This window comes from Lagenorhynchus albirostris, chromosome 17, assembly GCF_949774975.1.
Source record: "Lagenorhynchus albirostris chromosome 17, mLagAlb1.1, whole genome shotgun sequence".
In the NCBI taxonomy this organism is placed as follows: Eukaryota; Metazoa; Chordata; class Mammalia; order Artiodactyla; family Delphinidae; genus Lagenorhynchus; species Lagenorhynchus albirostris.
The window spans coordinates 50,755,079-50,777,512 of record NC_083111.1 but is presented as its reverse complement, the minus strand read 5'-3'; the positions used below and the strand labels follow the sequence as shown (position 1 = coordinate 50,777,512).

Below are 22,434 nucleotides of genomic sequence, written 5' to 3'. Positions count from 1 at the left end.
TACTTCAAAAAGTAAGCATGTTTCTTAAATGGTAATAGTTACATGCCATAAGAAAATATTATAAAAAATTTCACAGTTAAGGAATTTAAAAATGCTACATATATGTATTTTACATTCTATTTGTAAATAGGTACTAATATAGTTTCAGATAGCCAGGCCCAATAAAGGTGATTTTTGGCATAGAATTCATAAGTAGTTTAGGTTCTTAGCTAGAAAACAAAATAAGGCAATGCAATTTTGGCATCTGGAATTTACTTTTCATCTTCAGGGAGAGCTTTTTAGACATTAGGAGTAATGTGTTGCATCTGGGTACATGGATGTTAGCCCATCAAGCAACCATTCTTTTCTGTCTGGAAGTAGCACTTTGGTTTCACTTGGGGAACTACTTCTCCTCTGTCTCAGTGGTTTATGTGGGGTTAGGTCTACAGATGATTGTAGTTTGTAAGGAAGAGTCATAGTGATTAATTGGTTCAAGCATTGGTATGTGATGTACCCCAAGTAAAACTCAGAAAAGCTCTCTTTTCACTGGGATTGCTGTGCTTGTAGAATAAGTCTGGAGTTTCCCACCACTTGACAAGAACATTTCTGAGGATGAAACACACAAAGAAAGAAGAGGCAGAAGATAGAGACCGTCTGGGGACAAAGTGTAAACTGATCCTGAAGTTTAGAAGATCCCTGGATTCTCAGTTATATGAGCAGATGGACTCCCCTACCCCCAATACGCTCACACACACACACACACACACACACACACACACACACACACACTTACACTTTGATTATGTTTTGTATAAGCCAATTTCATTTGGATTTCTATCATTTGAAAACAAAACAGCCCCAACCGATAAATAACATACACATTACGAAAATGTCTCGCACATTACGGATGTTCAAGTCAATATGTACCTATTAAATCTAAATCACCAAACCCTTCCAACTGCAAAACTCTTTTGCTTTGAGAAGGCTGATCATACCCATAGCCTGTGAAGACAGAAGGCTTCAGAGCTCATGTGGTCCTGGTAGGAGTGATTCCTGGGGTCCTATTTTCCATGATGAGAACAATCCCTAGTATAATCCTAGAATATCGAGGTATTCACAGAACTTTGAGTGAACGATTCCCTTCCTCCAAAGGCAACCTGAATTCCAGGAATTAGCACCAGGCCTCTGAAGCCCGTCTAGGAGATCAGAGTAGAGTCTACAGCAGAGTTTTCCCAAGTGTGTTCACCAGAGAACTAATTCCAATGCTCCAATGGATGTCCACCGGTTGGAGAAAAAAATATATGCATATCTTATAGTCAAACGAGTTACACAGGTTGTTACTTTGTTTTGTTTTACTACAGGACTTCTCAGAGCATTCATACCAGAAGGCCTTGTGAGTTTTCAAGAGGGGCCAAGATAGGCAATATTTGGTCCTGGGACTTTTCCTTTAATCTTAGGGTTATGTGAAGTGTACTTTGGTAAGTGTCATATTATAATAATACTCTGTGATTTCTGCACAGAAATGCTTGAGTAGTTTAAGAGAATTTATTCATCATGTGCTAGTGTCAAGGGGAAAGGTAGCGTCACACAGTACAGAGAGTATAGGATTTGGAATTATCAAAACCTGGATTTAAATTTGGCTTCTCTGTTAGCTCTCCTGGACCAGGGACAACATACTACTGCTCTAAGTCACACACAATGTAGGTTGTGTAAATTAAGAAACACACTACTTATCTCATCTAGCTGCTTGAAAGCTTAATGCAGGGAGAACGCATTCTAATATGTACAACTCAGGCCCTTAATTAGACAGATGTGTGTTTGCATCCCACTTTAAACACTTAGTAGTTGAAACACTTTGCTGTACAGCAGAAATGAACACAACATTGTAAATCAACATTATACCTCAATTAAAAAGAAAAACAACACTTAGTAGCTATGTGACCATGACAAATTACTTAATCTATCTATGCCTCAATTTCATTTTTTATAAAATTGGGTAGGATGTTAATTACCTACTAGGAGGTATTAACTGATGATTAAATGAAATTATGCATATACAGTAGTTACTGCAGTCCTTGTTATTTGAATTGCAATGCCATCTGTTCTTGCAAGTTGAACAATATCGAGTTACCTTTTGTAGGTTAAACGCTACTGAATATTAGGAATTCATATTGGTCATCATCACAGTATGTGATGTGCCTATTATAGTTTCTAGCAGCCATTCATCATTTGTTTATCTGGTCAACCAATCATTATTTACTCTGTGCTCTTTTTGTGCAGGCAGCATGCCAGTCCAAGGATGAAAAGATGACTGAGACATAATCCTTGCCCTCAGTAAATATAGAGTAGATTGGAAAGGCAGGCAACAATACCTAACTTTTTACTACTCTTTTTTTGAAATATAAAATGATAATCATAAAACGAGGTTAAAAGAGCAATGAGAGAAGTGCATAGAATTTGGTATGGGAGTACCAAGGAGAGGATTCAGGGGTGCTTAATAAAGGGTGGCTGTTATTATCCATGTACAAAGCTAGCACACAGTTGGGCTCAATCCATGCTTTATGAGTTAATTAATAAGCTTCTACAAATTACTCCAAAACGTTTATTGCCAAGAGGCTTAAGGTACATCTAACCATAATGCAAACACGTAAACATGTTCAAACTAACGTACTCCATGGAACACAGAATTACAATTTGGTTATAGTGTTTTTCCTCATGTAACAATCTAATAATCATCTCTTCTAAAACAATGCCCGATTTAAACATGTAATGGATTTGGATTATGATAGAATAGCTATCCTCTTGGTTCCTCCATATTACATTGCCATCATAGAGATAAGATATTGTACAACAAAAATTTAGTCCGAGTCATGGATCCTACACTCCAAGCCATCTTTTGCAGTGTTTGCGTTCTGAATGTGGACACTGGTAAGCTGGTTCACTATAATATTGCTTCCCATTTTGATAGAACATAGTGACATATCCTGGGAAAATCTTACTTGCCTTCTAGTTAAAAGCTCCCACCAGCATACCACAGGTATTTGGTGTTTGAAAATAAGTGGGTATGAGACCAGCAGTTACAGAAGGAAAAGGAATATAATCAGATCCTGGTGTGCAGATTGTCTTTTTAGCTTGCAAATTCCCTCTTTCTGGTGTTTCAACTTTCAAAGGCTTATGGTAGTTTAAAGGCAATCCTCTTATAAGTGTACAAATTGTAATGATTATAGGAACAAGTTGTAATTGTTTCTAGCAAGTTTTTAAGAGTCTTTGATGTTATGATTAGTGTTTTATATGTTAATATATTGATAGGGGTGCTTATTTGCTTGTTCCCTTGTATGCTTTTATGGTTTCTAGGTTCAATGTGCAAATACATCTTTGATCTCAGTAGGTCTATTTGGTTAAAAAGGAAAGCGAAAAGAAATTAAACATGAGAAACACAAAGTTTTGCAATATTTACGAAGGACTGAGATTAGGGATTTCACTGTAAAAGTACAGAGCTTGGGCCCAGAACTTGAATATGGAGAAAAGTGCGGCAAACCACACCACACACGTGGAGGGGCCTGAGTTTGGGGGAGTCGGTCCCATGATGTGTGTCCCGGAGCAGCGGTTCCTCTGCAGCCGGGGTGTAGCTGTTTGACGCAGTCTAGGTTGATGCCACACTGAGCAAATCAAAGGCAATGCTCTGCAAGCCATCGCTTCCTCCCTAGCATTTGCCCCCTGCCCTTCAGAAATCACCATGGGGAGGAATTCTCAGTCTTTGCAATGGCTTCCTTTTCAGCTATCCCCTCATCGTGTGTGATTTCAGGAAACTGGCTGGAATGCAGCGCCTTCTAGAACTCGCACCTTGACACCCTGACACGGACTGCCAAATTTCAAAAGGAATTCACTTTTTGAAGGATGATGCCTAAGAGAGGAATCCGAGATTTCATCAAACCCGCTCTGAATAAAAGTAACAGCGAGGAAGGTACTAGTCAAGGCACTCCAGTCCACGGTTAGGTGAATGTGTATGGCGCTAAGTAATTAATGGTCTAACACATTTTGTTTTATGCTGTACAGGAAAAGAACAAAAAACAAAAAAACCCAGTAGGCTTGCTGAAACTACAGGTTAGGGAGATTCATAAGGGAAAAAGGAAGAGAGAGGACCCCATTTTACTTTGTACTCCCCTTTCAGCTCATTTGGTTCTACTTTGCAACACTCAGGTTTCAATACATCCAAAGCCAGAGGGAAATGATCTTGCACTTACCTTTGCTGTACACAATGCAGTTGTTTTTGTTGTCTTCCACTCCTTGCCAAGTCACATCCAGGAGCCACTTGGGACCAGCAGTCAGCACCATGGGCACCTGAGCCTTTGTCTTCTGTAGAAAGAATGATAACAAACGGATGCCATTTGCTTTCGTTGATTAAAAAGTTGAATAATAACTGTACTAATCATTTTATTTTTCCAAATAACTAAATCTCCTAAACCATAATCCAAGTCCTTATTCCCCTGTCTCATGATATCTTTTTAAGACGACAGAAGCTGTAAAGCTTGACTGCTTTCACTAATCTGAAGGGTAGAATTATTATCAAGAATATTTTTTTTTCTAAATGATACTGGATCAGATCTCCAAGATTAGACAGATCTCTTGCAGCTCTGAATTATAAAAAGAATGCAGATGACTTTCATCGCAAAGAGCAGAGTGTTTAGAAGTGAACTTTAGACACATTGTACTTTACTATCAACAGGATCTCACTATTTCCTGAAACAGACAGGAAAGAATTTAAAGAATCAGGATCCATTTCAAAGCTCTATCCTGAGCAACATTTATATTAGAGTAGAAATTTATTCTGAATGAATAATGAAATCCACCAACACCCTTTTCTAAGTATGGACATGTAGTCCCACTGAAACTGAAATAATATTAATACTAATGACTCACCATACACTGTCTCCGAAAAGACTATAAAAGAGGAATTGGGAATAAATTCAGATGCAGAGCAACTAAAGCATGACATTCCTTGCTCTGAAAAACATAGAAGCAGGGAGACAAGTGCTCTAGTTCTAACAAAATATTTTCAGTGTACATTTTAAATACAAGGCTCAAAAGGGTCATCATTTTAGGCCGTTTGCAACCCAAATTATTTAACTATGTTAAACATAGCAGGAAATAAACCAGGGAGGAAATAAGTAAGCCTTAGCAAGACTGGTGTTTCCCGATGAGTCAGAGTGAATTGGCATTCAGATGTTTATCATTCACCAGCCCAGGTTCTGTATATCAACTATCATGAAACCACAACACAGAGTACAATACCAGGGTCTCAAGGTAATTTTTGAACTGGATTTTCACCTAGATATGATCCTACCGGAGAGATCTCAGCCCATTATGGGACTTTCCCACATGTTATGTGCTATCACAAATTTCCCAAATTGGCATTAGCAAGTATCCACTTGAGGAGTTCTATGTAATCTAGCCATTTCAAATCTCTCAGGAATCCGGAAACCTCGTTTCACTGGCCAAATGACGACACTGATAGTGCATGAGACACAGATCTTCTATTGATACTGCAAAGCCATATTAAAAGCTATGCATAAAATCAATGCTAACCCATTTTTTTTTTTTTTTTTTTTTTTTGCGGTACTCGGGCCTCTCGCTGTTGTGGCCTCTCCCGCTGAGGAGCACAGGCTCCGGACGCACAGGCTCAGCGGCCATGGCTCACGGGCCCAGCCGCTCCACGGCATGTGGGATCTTCCCGGACCGGGGCACGAACCCGTGTCCCCTGCATCGGCAGGCGGACTCTCAACCACTGCGCCACCAGGGAAGCCCCTAACCCATTTTTGATGTATCAATTATATTGTAAGCGGTAAAAACTACCATAAAATATACTACTTAATGGAAAAAATCAACCATGACGGACAAATTAAAAATAAGTCTAAAAAAATACTTCGAATATTAAAACAGAGGAGGCGGTAAACCAGATCAACCATCAGAAATACTAGCATACTGATTTTTCCTATTCATACTTTAATTCATTTTAAAGTCTTCAATTTTTCAACTATGTATCTTAATATTTGGAAAGTAAAACCATGAAAAACAGTTATCTGAAAGCCCTGGGGAAAGAAAGTAATTTTATATTATAATTTTTTAAAACAATCTAGACAAAGTGTTATCAAGTTATCCCTCTGGTTATTAGTCTAAGTCAGGGGTCCCCAATCCCCGGGCTGCAGATAGGTACTGTCGGCTGCCTGTTAGGAACCTGGTCACACAGCGGGAGGTGAGTGGTGGGCTAGTAAGCGAAGCTTCATCTGCCACTCCCCCTCACTTGCATTACCGCCTGAACCATTCCCATCCCCACCACCCCAGGGAAAAACTGTCTTCCACGAAACTGGTACTTGGTGCCAGAAAGGTTGGGGACCGCTGGGCTAAGTGACGATTTTGTTTTTCCACTTTCAAAATATAATTTGAGAACAAGTAAGCTTCTTCAATCTGAAGTGATAGTGGCCCATATCCAATTAAATCATAGGTCTTAATTATGCATGTTTCAGCTCCTTTTACTACTAGAGAAGCAGGTAAGTCCACAGATCAGTGTCAGCAGGTCTCCAAGCAAGCAGAACTAGTCACGGGAGAGACTCCACCGTTTCGATAAGCCTGCGCATGGGGGATTTAGTGGTGTCATTTGTAACATCTGCTCTCTTCTGATCTTAAATAACAGACTTTAACAACAGGCATCTGGCTCATTCCTACTGTATTCTCTTATTTCATGAGAAAGACATGCATCTTACATTATTTCATCTTTATACCCAAAGTTCTTAAAGCCACATGGATTTCTACACAGTAAAGCAGCGTTTACAATTTTCCAGAGATAATATGAAAAATAAACATTGATCACAAATTCTTTAGGGAATCTTTGCTGTAAAGTAAATCAATTGGTTTGCCGGTACCACAATCTTCGATTACTTTTACAAAGGAACCTGCTTATCCAGTCTTGTGCTGGGTGCGAGGAATAGGAAGAGGTCTTTTTCGGTGAAGGATACAAATACATTAAAAAAAAAGTTTACTATAAGGCAAACAGTAGCAGGTAGGGAGTGCAAAGTCATGTGTCAATTGTTTTGGGGTCAATGAAGGGCGAGAAACTCCTGTCCTGTGGCTTCTGGGACGGTATCATATCATGCAGGAAGTGACTTTCAGGCAAGATCTTGAAGGAGAGACAGGAAGCATTTGCAATTGCTAGTAATGGCCTGGGCGAAGTCTGAGCAGTGTATAAGAGTGGTATGTACAGGAAATAGTGACTAGTTCTGGGATTCTTTGGTTTCAGTTCTTATATAAAGTCTTTAGAGCTGTTCTTCATATACAGAAAGCACCAGATAACAGTTACCTGTCATCACTGGAATCATCATTGATACTATTATTATCACTACCTATAAGTGGAAGGGCCGTAACAGCATATGTGTCCAGAAAAGCAGGTTAGAATAAGATCTTGAAGGACCTTTTCATATCAAGCAAAACCTTTCTGTGCTTAAACCTCTAAGCAGAAGGAAGACAGTAAAGATTTTTTTAATCAGGAAGAATAAGGTTGCTACTATTGCTGCTACTTGTGCAAAATCTCTTGCTTATTTATTCCTCATATATATTTTCAGACAAAGATATTGCAGCTCGAAGATTAAATAATTTCTTTTAGGTCAAATAGCTGGCAGAAGACAGAGCCCATATTTACATTTAGCTCTGTTTCCAAACACTACCGCTCCTAGGGTGACCAACTGCCTGGGTTTTCCTGAGACTGAAGGGCTTCCCAGGATGCTGGATTTCAGAGCTAAAACTGGAAAATCTTGGGCAAACTCAGATGACTTGTCCACCTCTGCACCTCCTACTATAAAACAGTATTTGTGGTTTACATCTATTGAATACTTGCAAAAAGTTGGGTGTTAAGTACTTCTCCTGAATTATCTTTTTTGATTTTTACAACTCCAGGAGTTAGGCATTAACATTTTCTCCATTTTGTACATAAGCAAATTAAGATTTAGAGGATTTGACTTTGTGGCACAAATAAAAATAGTTATTTAATATCTTTCCTTAATGGTAAGTTAGGCATTATACCTTTTAAAACTCTGGCAAACATTTATTATGCCTGGGCTCTGGTAGAATCTGACCTTTCAAGAAACAGAATTGAAAGGAAAACAATTTCTTTGACTCCAAATCAAGAAGGCAAAAGCAAAAATGTAGCAAAGACTTGGTGAAAGCTATACCCAAGCTGTAAAATAGATAAAAAAATCTCAAGGGACCAGTTATTACAGTTTTGAGGAGGTAAGTCAATTTCTTTCTGAAGAAGTCAACTTTTGTAGAGATTGACTGCCTTCAAAGAAGATTACCAAGTGTGAGAAGGAAGGAGTTAGCCAGGATTATATGAAATCTACACTCCAGCAAAATCCATGAATAGAAAATAACAATAATATCCACTTTGATCATTAGGTTTACTTTCCCATGTCTCTCTCCATCATAAGGATTCATACAAGTCTAGAATGTTAAGAGCCAGAAGCAACTTTAAAGTTCAGTGAGTTTAATTCACTAATTTGACAAATGAAGAAAGTAAGGCCAAAATGTTTATCTAGCATCCTACAGAGGTAGCATACAGTTGGTACAACATGTTGGGAAAAGAGAATGGATGTAAAAGGTATGGTAGGCAGAAAAATGGTCCCCCCAAAATATCCACACCGTAACCCCTTGGAATCTGTGAATCTGTTATTTTACTTGGTAAAAGGGATTTGAAGAACATGCTTAAGGTCTAGGGCTACGACATGGTGAGAGGAGCCTAGATTATCCACATGGGCCCAATCTAAGCACGAGTTCCTAAAAGTAGAAGGGAAAGGCAAAACAGTAGGGCAAAGAAATTTGACATGAAGTGGATTCCACCTGCCTTTGCTGCCTTTGAAGACGGCACACTGCAGCCACGAAGTGAGTGTGCTGGGCTCCAGAAACTGGGAATGGGCCTCAGTTACAGGAAGTGAGGAAAACAGGGATTTCAGTTCTGCAACCTCAAGGAGCTAAATTCTGCCAATAACTTGAATAAACAGGAAATAGATTCTCCCCTACATCCTCTAGAAAGGAATCCTCTAGCAGGAATCCTGCTGACAAATTGATTTTAGTCTGGTGATACCCATACTAGACTTCTGATGTATAGAGCTTTAAGATAATACATTTGTGTTGTTTTACGCAACCAAGTTTTTGGCCATGTGTTTTGGTGGCAATAGAAAACTAATATAAGAAACATTCAGATTTACTGACTTACAGTTTAAAAAGTGACTTAATTTCCTTATCAAATGTGCTCAGAAGTGAAACGACTTTCCCTTATTGGAATAACACCAAATATACATTGTTATTCCACAATCATCAGATATACTTAATGTTCTTGCCTTAAAGTATGAGAAAATACACAGCGGTGACTAACAACTCCTGCCTCTATAACTGGGTATTTAAAACATTTTATGATTCACTATTAACCTCACAGTTGAAGTGTGGCAGAAAGGACATTACTGACTCCTGGAAGCTGGATGATCGAGGCTGGAATCCCGATATGGGCTACTGGCAGGCTCTGAGACTGGAAAATCACTTAAACTTGAGGATTCTGAACTTCAGGATACACATCTGTAAAATGGGGATAATGATTTCTACCTCAAGGCTGTCTTATGAAGCGACCAGCACAGTGTTTCGTACACCACAGATGCACTTCAAACTTTTGCTGAATACCTACATGAATAAATGAATTAAAAATGTGCAAAGGGCGTTTCTGTAATCCCTAGTTCTCAGGCACTGGTAATGTTTGTAGGGATTAGGATAGAAGTCAAGACAAAAACTCTTTATGACCCAGTTTAAAGACGGTGGTAGTCATTAATGCTATTGATCAATTATTTCCAACTCTCCACTTTCCAGGTCTCTTTCAAAGTTAGGTATGGGAATATGACATCACTTCACCGATGAAACTGAATAAGAAGTAACTCGCGTCACTTTTACACAGAAGCTATAAGACCAATGGACTCACCATCTTTCCTTGCGTTTGCTGAATTGACCGTCAAGCATGGGAAGGAGGAAGACCTCCTAACTACAGTGGCCATGTAGCATGAGAAAGAAAGAGACTGTTTTAATGTAAAAAACTGTTAAAATATTAGGGTTGCTTACAACCTCAGCAAAACCTAGCTCATCCTCACTTATACAAAGGTTTACTTTGTTTTTGTTGGTTTGTTTGTTTGTTTTTCTGTATTGAAATAGCCCATGGGTTTTTATAGGTTAAAGTTTGTACTTTATATCTAGGCAGTCTCGTTCAGTCATAAATCAATTCAAGGTATATAACAGGAGCCTGAATTTCAGTTAAGTTGGAATGTTTTAAAAAGAAATAGTGTGCGCTTTTGAGGCTCCCCATTGTAAGTTTAAAAAAATCTGCACTCCTGGACACTGTTTGAACCCAGAGTTTCACGCTTAGTCTACAACCAGACAAACTTGACAAGGACAAAATGGGTCAAAAGTGTCATTTCTTAGGAATAATTAGAATCATCTAATGTGGATAAAAGAGGTCAAACTAGCATCCACTTCTCACTAACCTCTGGAGTTACTGGAGCGACAAAGGAGGGAGCCTTCAGTAAATGTTTACACTCAAGCCAAAAGGTTACCGGGGCTAAAAGCAGGCAGCCCAAAGGCAAAGAATAGAGGGTAGTTCCAACCCAAGGGGCTGGTGACATAATGCTGTCTTAGGGATTCCAAATCTTGCTGGAAATATTTGTTGAACATTTCCAAACTGAAGCTTACTTACAAAGAGCTAGAAGTCTTAGGAAAATCTGACCTATGAAAGAGCCTGACATTACAGTCTTTAAAAGAAACAAAAAAACACCCAGAAGTGGCATTTGATGGAAACATTGGCCTCCACTGACTTTAGTTTGGAAACATAACAAAATTTCATGAGAGAATCTCAAGCCAGTGCCATGAGACATACTTTGACACTGCTGAAAATTCTCCTGGTGTGTTGCTTCCATAACTTGGTAATAGGTGAAACGGGTTGGGCCTGTTGGACAAAATTCATAGCTGTTTTAACAATTCATAGCTGTTTCTGTTCTCTCAGCTATAAAAACGTATTTGATATTAGGCATTGAAGAATTTCCAAATTACTGTAGACATTAGATTAATATAATTAGTACCAGAAAAACACACACATATATATATATATTACTGGCCCTTAGCAATGAGATGCCACCACCACTGCCAATCTCTCCCAGCTGAATTATTCTCTACATCTAAATGGAAAAAAAAAAATGATACTGTATGTGATTTGACCTTGTACTACCACAGGGAAAATTTTACACAGTAGAAGTTTCAGTTAATGTATCCAAGCAGTTCTCCACACTGGAATTAAATTCAAATTCAATCTGACAATTGTGAAAACATTGTATCCTTGTCCTTTTAACTGTGTGAAGTCTCTAGTGGCAGTGAGCTTGAATTTAAAAATTCCCTTCACCAACAGCCTGTTCCATGGAGGCATAATAACTTATTATTTTGGACTACCTGGAGTGGGGAGAAATGTTAAGTGATAATTTAAGGCTCTCTGTAATTGTATTTTCAGTAATTCTGGGCATGGCATATAGCCTCAACATTACTGATTTGACTAGAGCTATAAAACTTTTAGTATGATGATTTCCACCTAATAAAACTGTGCTTTTTACTAAATATCCTTTAAAAAGTTATTCAGGACACCGCATGAATGTTTGAGCTTGATGCTAACAAGGTAAAGAATTTTTTTTCTTTCAGAAAATAAGAGTATCACTTTAAACTACACAAACAGAATCACCGTACTCCATGTGGTACCAAAAGGTTCAAGTTATTTGTGTGGTGATATAGAACAAGCTTCTCAGCTATAACACCTGAATATTCTTCATGACTAATTAATGCCAGACATCAGTCAATATGACTAAGTATGTCATGCGTTTCCATTAAAATCATATGCTTCCATTTAAAATAGAATAAAATGGCCACTGAGCTACATTGGGATGTCCCTTGAGTAAGAAATGCAGTCTTCCCTTTTTTTTCTTTGTCTGAAAACAAGATGTGTGTGTGTGTGTGTGTGTGTGTGTGTGTGTGTGTTGTAGAAACAGATTTAAACAAGTAACTTTAAGAATTTTCAAACTCATACCAAGTATCTTATCTACAGTTACTGTTTAAGAAACAACAAAACAACTTAGTAAAAGATTATCTAACTTGCATTGCTTGAAAAAATGCTAGACACATTTTCAAACTCAAGCTCAAAGAAATTAAGAATACCTTCAATTAGAAAATATATGGAAAGTCTAAATGGGAAGGACATCAGTTCTGTGCTATTATAAGAACCACTACACTATACCATTAGGCACAGAACAGATTTATGAATGGAAATCCCAGGAAGGTTTCATTAGAATAGTGTTTTTCTTGAGCACAGTTCTACAAAATATCATTTGAGGACAGCACAAGAGTGAAATTCCAGAGAACTTCAGCTAACAAATGTCTTCAAGTTCACTGTGGTATGTGGGATCTCAAACACGATAAGAGACTTTTCAAAAACAAAATGAGTGTGAAATAAAATGATAGAATTCTTGGCTACTATATCCATACTCCTTATGTCAAAGCCAGTTTTATCTCTATGAACCAAAAATTTAAATAATCATTATCTCTGAGGTATATTTGCTTTTAGTTCTCAAAATCGTTGAAACACATTATCTTAACATGAGTCACTGCTTAAATGTAGAAATCTTAGTATAAGAAATAATGATCTTTTAGGAAAGGGAACACAAATAGTTCCACATATACAGGTCATTAAAACAATCTCTTAACTTCCAAATAAAAAATTCATTTCATGATATTTAGAATAATATAAAATCATTATTTAAGAGTACTCATACTAAAGATATAGATATTTCATTTTTCAAATGGGAAAAAATCTTTAAATGAGTAATAAACATCTCAGTTATCCAGATATTTATTATACTTTCATTTTCAAAAAAAGAATAGACTCATTTCTCTTTCCCTTTTGCCAACTTCACTCCCACAGTCTCATCTGTTCTCCACATACATTTGGCTCCAAAGAGGAACTACTCCCTCCAAGCTGGCAGCCATTAACTTCAACCTTTTATTTTATACGGCTCTGAAAGTCACAGAGTGTTTAAGGAGTGTTGTTTTGCTCCTGGCAGAATTTCTGGGCTTGCACTTAGTGCAATGTGCAGAAGAGTGTCAGCGCTGAAACCTTGGGAAGGGAAAAGTAAATTGCTCTAGAGTAGCCCTCCTCACATGAGGTTGTCACAGAAACCTGGGCAGGGTTCAGGGATCTGGAAAGCCGAGGTCCCAGCTGGGTGACCTGGGGCCAATCACTTAACCTCTCCACGTCTCATCTTCCTCTTCTGCAAGATGATCTCATATGTCCGTACAGCTTGACAATAATATCATTATAAGCCTTCCTACTATAGAATTTCTGTCAAGTCTAAACTCAAATCTCAAGTGTGGAGGAGACAATAAATATGAAAATTCAACACACTGGGTTTATACTTAACTTCAGGAAATGCTCCTATTTTTATTGGTGAGGCAGTAAATGAAGCCATTCTAATTTATTTTATTTGGGTATTTTAATACCAAAGAAAATGGTGTGGACAGAGAAAGCGGTGTGGTCAAAATAAAAATGTTTGTATAAAGAATCTAGAGAGTATGCAATAGATATATAGACACATTCAACTATCAATGTCCTATTTACATTAAAAGGTGGTAAATTCTATTCAGTAGTCTCTTTCTGAGAATTACCCAAAGGCACTCTGTGGAAGAGAGAGAAAGCTCTATCCTGCACAAAGTCATCCTCAGATACTGAGATATGTGTGTTCGTCACGCTTTAATCCACTGCAATCTTCCAGCCACCTTTTAGACTGTCTCATTATTATTGTTTTAGCCAATCTTAAGGCAAAAAAAAAACAAAAAAAAGGCATTCTTTATATTAAGAATATAATAAAATTAAAAAAATATATAAAGGTTTCTTTCTCTTTTAATTACATGCTGCTTTCATGATTTGCACCCTTATTTCACTCTGTGACCATAAATTATTAAGAACTCACCTATGTTTTTAACTTAAAATTATACCTGATATTCTGAGATTTGAAAGTGATGGAAAGGGTCTATGGCAAGACTGGAAGAATAAGAACAAGGAACATTTCCCCCTCCAAAGAGGAAAAAAAAAAGATGAAATTGTTGAACTATACACTAAGCGCTGTGATAAATATAGTACCCTTTGGGAAGGCAGATTTTTATGAGACAAGTTATTGAAAGTTGGGTGCAAAAAATTAAAAGCTTGGCAAACTAGCTGGCAGAAGTGTGAAGGTGCTACTGAGTCAGATCGAACAAAGCTTATCTAATCTGTGAGACTCTTTAATAACACAAATATTACAAACACTTAAATGAAGTGTCTAAAGTAAGACTCTGACCATGAGAGTGGATTTCAGCATTTGTTTTTTACAAATCAACAGATGCAGAAGGACACGACTTCCCCTCTTTCAGAGAATAAAAGTCAAGTGCTCACCACTAGGGGTTGGCCCTCCATTCTGGAATCAGCTGCCTTGCTTTCCATGGGGGACAAACAATGAGAAGAGAACTCCAACCAATGAAACAGATTCAGCTCTATATGCTCCCAATCCAGGGGACCTTTGTTCAGTATGAAGTCATTATGGGGCAACTAAAGGAGCATGCAATGAAGTCAGAAGCAAATGAGATAGACCTTCATTAATACTGCCCCTGGACACATTTCCCAAACCATGCTCTTTATAAAAGGAGCAGAAATGTGAATAAAAGCATAAACGTGCATGCTTTGAGGACAAACACCAGGATAAATTCTGCATTTAGTTGTGTGTGAATGATATTAAAGCTTGCAACAAAGTTGGCTTACATTGTTCAGATATGGTTTTTGCCACATAAATGATATAACGTTATGTATAAACGTATTCCAATTATTAATAACTGATCAGCATTAATAAAAATCTCTCTCTGTACCATTTCTATTCTGAGAGACTTACTTAGGTTATTCTGCTTTTAAAACAATCACTTTATACTTTATTAGAAATTAAGTATATTCATTATTCATTCAATAAACAGTTAATAAATATCTATTATTTATAGAGAAAACTAAGAATAAAGAGATAAAAAGATGAGTTTCATTTCCTCTAGATGCTCACAATGCATCAATATTAAAAATATCTAAATGATATACACACAGATTATTTAAATCAATATTAATAATCAAGCTCATTATATTTTAAGTATACACCTCATACATTTGGAAATTGCAATGCATATTTGATGGTCCGTGACCAAACAAAAGCATAGCAATAGATGAGAAGTGGTTAACAGACACATATTAAGGGATCTTCATGAGAATTTAGGATTATACCTTAATTTTAAAGTTGAAAAACACTAAAGCTTTCTCCAACATGGATGGAAAGTCTATCAAATATGGCATATGTTTTAAAAAATTACATCTAAAACATAATCATAAAGTCTTTTACATACATATTTAGGATTAAGCCGTGCACTTCCATTTCTATCAAACATCAGTTTACTAAACACACACTGAATTATTATTACTGCTATATCATGCACATATACTGAAAAGATATATTGAAAAATATTTCAAAATTTGAACTATTTGGGGGAAGGTAGCCAAGATAAATTATCTATATACTATTTTAAGTGGTTACTCATTATCTTGCTTAATATGCTTGATGAGTATTAAGTAAACCATCTCATAATGGTTTAAAAACTTGTATTTTGGTACCAGCTGACTGAGTTCAAATTGCGTCTCCAACACCTAGTGGCTGTACGATCTTGGGCAAATTACTTAACTCCTGTGTCTCAGTTTCTTCATCTCTGAAATAAGTATAATAAAAGTATTTATGTTATAGATTATTCTGAGGATGAAATGAGTTAATGTATGTAACGGGCTTAAGGAAGTACTGGTATGTTATTCTATGCAAGTGTCTGGCTAACGTTTCTCATACTGCTAAAGAAATATGTTTCCATAGAAATGCAGAATTCCCAGTAAAACAAGAATTTTGGCTGGGTGGAAAAGTGACACATTGCCCTAATGTACGATTTGTAACATTTTGTTAGGCATTAACTATGTGCTAAAATTGTAGGTGTTAACATTAAGTTATAAATTAATTTTTCACAACAATTTTATGAGAAAGATATCATTATGACCATTTTGTATAAGCAAACGGAGACTCTAAAATGTTAACTTTTTCAAATTCACAGGGTTCAAAACTGCCTTAATCATAAACTGCCTTCTCTTTTCCTCTTAGCAAATCTATAAGAAACTCAATTCTTTCCATGGTGTTAAAGCAATAAGAACCTTCTTAGGAATTGTGTTAAATATCAATTCTTCATACCCATGAAAGCTAGTTTAAATGATCTTCCATGAGTCAGCGGTTAGCAGTTTCTGTTTTACATTATGCATGATTCCTAGCTGCACTTTGTATAAACTAATTGCATGGTGCCTCGTTAATAATCTTCAGAGTTTTTTGAGCTGTGAAATTTATAGCTTTGTAGTGAATTATTTCTCACATTTGCACAGTTTGGGGTCTTGAAAGTCTAGTTGAGATACTAAATACCAATATCAGGCATCGAGTAGGTAAAAGGGGCATAGAATTTAACATAGTGTAGTTAGGATATAAAAAAGAGTGAAAAGCAGGTAATACTTTTCAATATTCTTTTTTTTTTTTTTTTTGTGGTACACGGGCCTCTCACTATTGTGGCCTCTCCCGTTGTGGAGGCTCCGGACGCGCAGGCTCAGCGGCCATGGCTCACGGGCCCAGCCGCTGTGCGGCATGTGGGATCTTCCCGGACCGGGGCACGAACCCCTGTCCCCTGCATCGGCAGGCGGACTCTCAACCACTGCGCCACCAGGGAAGCCCCTTTTCAATATTCTTAATTTTATGACTGCAGATATTTTTATACCTGTAGAAATGGTTACAGCTTAGAATGGATAAAAATTAGCCTCTATAGGGCTTCCCTGGTGGCACAGTGATTGAGAGCCCGCCTGCTGATGCAGGGGACACGGCTTCATGCCCCGGTCCGGGAAGATCCCACATGCCGCGGAGCGACTAGGCCCGTGAGCCATGGCCGCTGAGCCTGCGCGTCCGGAGTCTGTGCTCCGCAACAGGAGAGGCCACGACAGTGAGAGGCCCGCGTACCGCAAAAAAAAAAAAAAATTAGCCTCTATAAAAGTTTCCAATCATAAGCAGAATTCATGATGAGATAGAAGATGTCGTTGGGCTAAAATTCACTCAATTCAGCATTGATTGGGCAAGAGCAAATGAACAGATGCTCTTGGTGCTCAACTGGTCAAGAGACATAGCAGGGCCTCATCACAGTACTTTATGGTGAGGCATCAGCATGCAATCTGGGCTGCAAGGTAGTACAGCTGTCCTTCATGTCTGGTAGGTCAATTCCACTCTTTAGAACCTCTGGATGCAGCGACTTAAGGAATCTAACCTGCCTTGTGAGGTCTTGGCTCACTGATGGAGGATTCTCCACTTAAAGAAATATCTCAGTCTGGGTTTAGTTAGCACATTCCTCAGCTTAAATTGGTATTGTTCACAGGTAGAAGGGATCAAAACACAGAGCAGTTTTATAGGCCAGGAAAAGTTCAAGGTCAAATTGAAGCCTCAATTTGCCTCAAGTCAAAAAGAAGCCTCAGTGAAAAGCACTGGGTGGAAATACTGTAGAGGTGGAAAAAGGGGTAGTTCTTTTGACCCAGTGGGTCTGAAACCAAAGAGTTCAATTGTAATTCAAATATGATTTATGGCATACTCACGACAACGTTCTTCCACAATGTGATGAGCACGGTGAGGAAAAGAAGCAGAAACTTCGGTTTGTATACTTATGAATTTAACAGAGAGGAAAGTTAACACAGTGTCTAAAAGCATGGACTCTAGAGTCAGATTGCTTAAATTTAAATCCAACCTTTGCTACTCATCTATGGTGTGATCTTGATCAAGTAGCTCCACTTCTCTGTGCATCAGTTTCCTTATCTGTGAAATGGGAATAATAATACCTCATGGGGCTGTTGTGAAGATGAAATAAATTAATACTTACAAATCACTTAGACTGATACTTGACAAATACTCATGGTGTTCATTTATAATTATTATGAACATGGATTCGAGAAAATGGGGAAAATTTAAGAAATAAATATCTGTGCCTGTTTAATTTGTTCTATCCAGACATCAACAGAATGCTCTCTGTATCACAGATATAAATGTGTAAGAGATTTCACTACTTTGATGAACCATTTTACTTTTTATCCACTTAATAGATTGGCTAGTGGGCAGATAACTTCACTACTTTTAGCACAATGAAAAGATTTTAATGGCAACTCAATATTAGTGGAATAAAATCTTATCTCACATGATGAAAAGCTCTACTTATTGGTTAAAATAAGTAAATAAAATAATTTATTCTGTTTAAATTAGTCCAAATTTCCTACCTATAGCTTTTATTAGTATCCACGAGATCTAAAACTTTGCTTATAGGGCATTTGGGAAATGGTTTGAAAAAGTTCTGGAAATTGAGTTCCTAATTATGCCATTCCTCTGCCTTGGGCTCTAAACTGGGAATCCTGAGTTAGTCCATATGCTGGAACAAAGCCTTAAATTTAAATACCATAATCTGAAGTACTCATTTGATTTTTTAATACGTTGTCTCATTCGTCTTTTACAACCAAACCAACCAAACGCAAAGCAAAATCCCGCATGATTACAAAGACCATGACCTTTTCCTTAGTAGATCCTATTTCATGCTAGTTGTATATATTTTCTAAAAAATGACCTGAGAATTCACTAAACGTAAGTTTGGTTCAAACTTTGTAACTAAGTGGCTGGATTACCTTAGTCAAAATACATCACTTTCATGAGCCCCTTTCTTCATTTGTGAAGGGAAAGACCAGGACTCCCGAACTCTAGGCCTCTGGCTCTAGAATTTCATGTACTCTAAATAGAAGAAACTCATGAAACAGACTTGTCTAGTCTTTTTTTTTTTTTTGCGGTACACGGGCCTCTCACTGTTGTGGCCTCTCCCGTTGCGGAGCACAGGCTCCGGACGCGCAGGCTCAGCGGCCATGGCTCACCGGCGCAGCCGCTCCGCGGCATGTGGGATCTTCCCGGACCGGGGCACGAACCCGTGTCCCCTGCATCGGCAGGCGGACTCTCAACCACTGCGCCACCAGGGAAGCCCCAGACTTGTCTAGTCTTGTCTAGACTTGTCAGTCTCTTAAAATCTATGCTCTCCTTTCTTGATGTTAAAAACACATTTATGGTCTCCTTTAATATTTAGACATTTGAACAAGCATGGGGACTATATAACTATGTCAAAGAAATGACACACTGGTGCCCCATCCTCTAGGAACAAAGATATAATCCCTTCAACAGAAACATACACTTTCATGTGTACTCTTGATGAAGTTCCTTTCCCATAACTTTGAGAATCAAAAAACAATGTCACTAATTCACCCTGAAGTAGATCTTCCCTAATTCAACTCTGCAGAAAGAAAAAGCTAAACTAGAAACTCAGATGGAGTTTGCTCTGCCCCTTGACTCATGCAGAGCAAAAATGCCTTAATTTACTTCTCTGTCTTCCCTGTCTTTGGAGACTGTACCCCTAGATAGCACAATAGCTTGAGTATATATTTCCATGGTGTGCTATTACTGACTAAACCAAGTTCTAGTTTCTAAAGACCAAGGCAAAAGAGTTTTTTACCAAATGACATTTGTTACTATCCTTCACAGTGTAAAAAGTAAAAAGCATCCTGCTACCATAGCCACTCAATGAATACTTTACAATGTAAGATACACAGACCAGCTTCCTTTTGGCTAAAATCATACTATTCTACCACAGACAGAAGAAAGTTTGGTAGTTTTGCACTAGACCAGTTTAAGCTACACTAAAGTAAACTCAATGATAAGGTCAGTGGATGGTAAAATCTCAAGCACCAGAAATGATATTATGTCTTTACTTATTACATATAATACTAAATGTGGATTATAAATAAATTGGAGACTTTAAAAAATCCTTCCCATTTAATTACTGTGAATAGACTAAACATACAAAACCAAACCAAATTATCTTGTAGTTTTCCCATCTTAAAAGCAAAGATTTGTGGGGGGGTGGGGGTGGGAAGGAGAAAGGGCAGAGAGTGAAACTAGTGATAAAAACGAAGGGTCCAGTGGGAGTGGTGCATATAGACTCCGCGTTCCAATAAGACTCAACAAACAGCTCTGATCAGAATCTAAGTGATGGGAAACAGCCTGTAGCTTCGAGATTAGCTGCTTCACACTATTTCTGAGTTAAGCCAGCACAAGCAACATCATGAATGCATAATTATAATTATGCATTTGAGTATGCATAATGATCTTAAAATCGGTAAACAAAGAAGAGACATCAGAATTCCTCAGTTATTTTAGGTACACTGTTACAGAAGACGAAATACGACTCAGATTTTAAAGAGGGGTGACTCTTAGCGGAACTTAGTAGGATGAAATTTGTAAACTTGGGGAAGTTACTGATGAACCAGTATTTCTTCAAAAGTCCCTTTTAGGAAATCCCACATGAACAAGTTTAGTCAAAGAAATGCAATACAGTATTTCAAACACATGAAGCAAACACTCAGGAATGCCCATATTTAACACACCAAGGCTTAGAGACAAATAATAAGGTAATATCTTGGACCTCTGATATTGTCTTATAAAATAACATGTGTCCCTGGAATTGTCTGGAAAATATAATGAACTGCGATTGGCTAATAAAACAGGTAAAAGAACTGAAAGATGCAGTGGAGAGAATTAAGCACAAGTGGGGAATTTTTTTTTTAATTGTTAGATTCCCCAAAGCTAACCACAAGAGGGTCTAACTGAGTGTGTCCAGTTTTGATGTAAAATCATTTCCTTTCAGCTTCCAAAAAGGAAGCTGGAACTCCACTTTTAGGGTAATATTCCTTCCACTCTGAAAGGCACTTATGCCATGTATTATTAGCTTCCTATTTTTCAGAAGGAATTATTTGATATGCTGGAACCCTAATCTTTTTCTCACGGTACTATTTTTACTGCTTTTCTCTGGAACTTGGCCAAGGTCTCCTCATTCCTCTTAAGAGAGCCTCAAACTGAATACTCCTATCTTAACAAGGGTGTTGATAAACCTGGAAGTTAATGGGTCCTACGAGGACCTAGTCCATGCCTGGGGTTAGAGGCTAAGGATGCTTTGGAAAGCGTTTATTCTTCTTGAATGAGATCAAAACATGATGTCAAAAGCGATCTGGACCTCCTCTCACCTTTTACTTTCTTCTTGCCCTTCCTTCCCACCCAAATTCAGAGAAACTATTCAATATTCTTTCTCAAAGTTGTCTTTTCATTGATTTTTCTGAGTATCACGTTTATCATTTTCTTCACCTAAAATTTTTGTATCCTTAAATCCATCAGCTTTTGACCCAAACCGTTTTGACATTTACTCCAATAATAATTATTCATATGGTTTATAACCATCTTCTCCAATGTTCTTTTGTTTCCCCACTCCTCCCCCATCTTTTCCCCTTCCCTTTCCACTCCTTCCCTAAACACGTTCCCCCAATCTCTCTCTCCCCTTCCACTAGGGTTTACTTTGTCCAAAGAGAAAATTTTGTAGCATGGTAACATCATTACTCACCTCAGTCATCATTTGCCTGTGTTGACAACTGAACAGTCAGTTGAAAATCTCAGCTTAAATCATATAATCTGCTATTCGGTCTGTACATTAATTTTTAGTACATATATGGTTTTGACTGCTGAAATCAACTTAATTCTCCTTCAGTTAAACCAGCAGATACGTACTGATGACCTACAATGGATGGCAATCCTGTGTGTAGTGAAGATGACAAAGGAGCCATTATTTTGAAAATGCCTGCAAAGTGTTAAATTTTGAATTGTGGAGAGGAAAAGGATCAAGAATCAAGTGGGGTAGGCGGGCATAAAACCTTCCCAAGGCAATGAGGGACTTGGCTGGAGAATTAGGAGAAGACAAATAACTGCAAAAGTGACTTAGATACTGAGGAAGGAGTTTTGAGATGGAGATGAAGACAATTCTGTCAAATACGTGGGTTATAATCCAAGCTTCACCCATGAATTTGGAAGAATGCTAGGAAAATGATCCTATTTGAACTTTCCACTATTCACCCCGGAAAAATGAACATTATCTTATTTTTTTTCAGCTTATTGGAACATCTGTCTTTTTGCCTATGTCCTGGTTCACATGCTAAATTGTTACAGACACACAAACAATTTAAATATGTAGTGACCCTGGAGAGAGAGAGAGAGAGAGAGAGAGAGAGAGAGAGCGAGCACACACATAGGAGACAGGAATGTTCACAGACTTTCTAATAAAAAGCCAAGTCTAAATATATTATTAGACATT

General features: G+C 37.8%; 1 protein-coding gene across 3 annotated transcripts in view; it reads right to left on the bottom strand.

Annotated features, from left to right (window-relative positions):
* Positions 1-22,434, bottom strand: part of ZFPM2 (zinc finger protein, FOG family member 2) — a 465,395-nt gene that overhangs the window by 152,833 nt on the left and 290,128 nt on the right. For all 3 annotated transcript variants that reach the window (XM_060128186.1, XM_060128187.1, XM_060128188.1), the window contains exon 5: positions 4,224-4,335. In XM_060128186.1, coding sequence (XP_059984169.1) covers positions 4,224-4,335 — 112 coding nt within the window. The remainder of the gene's footprint in view (positions 1-4,223; positions 4,336-22,434) is intronic.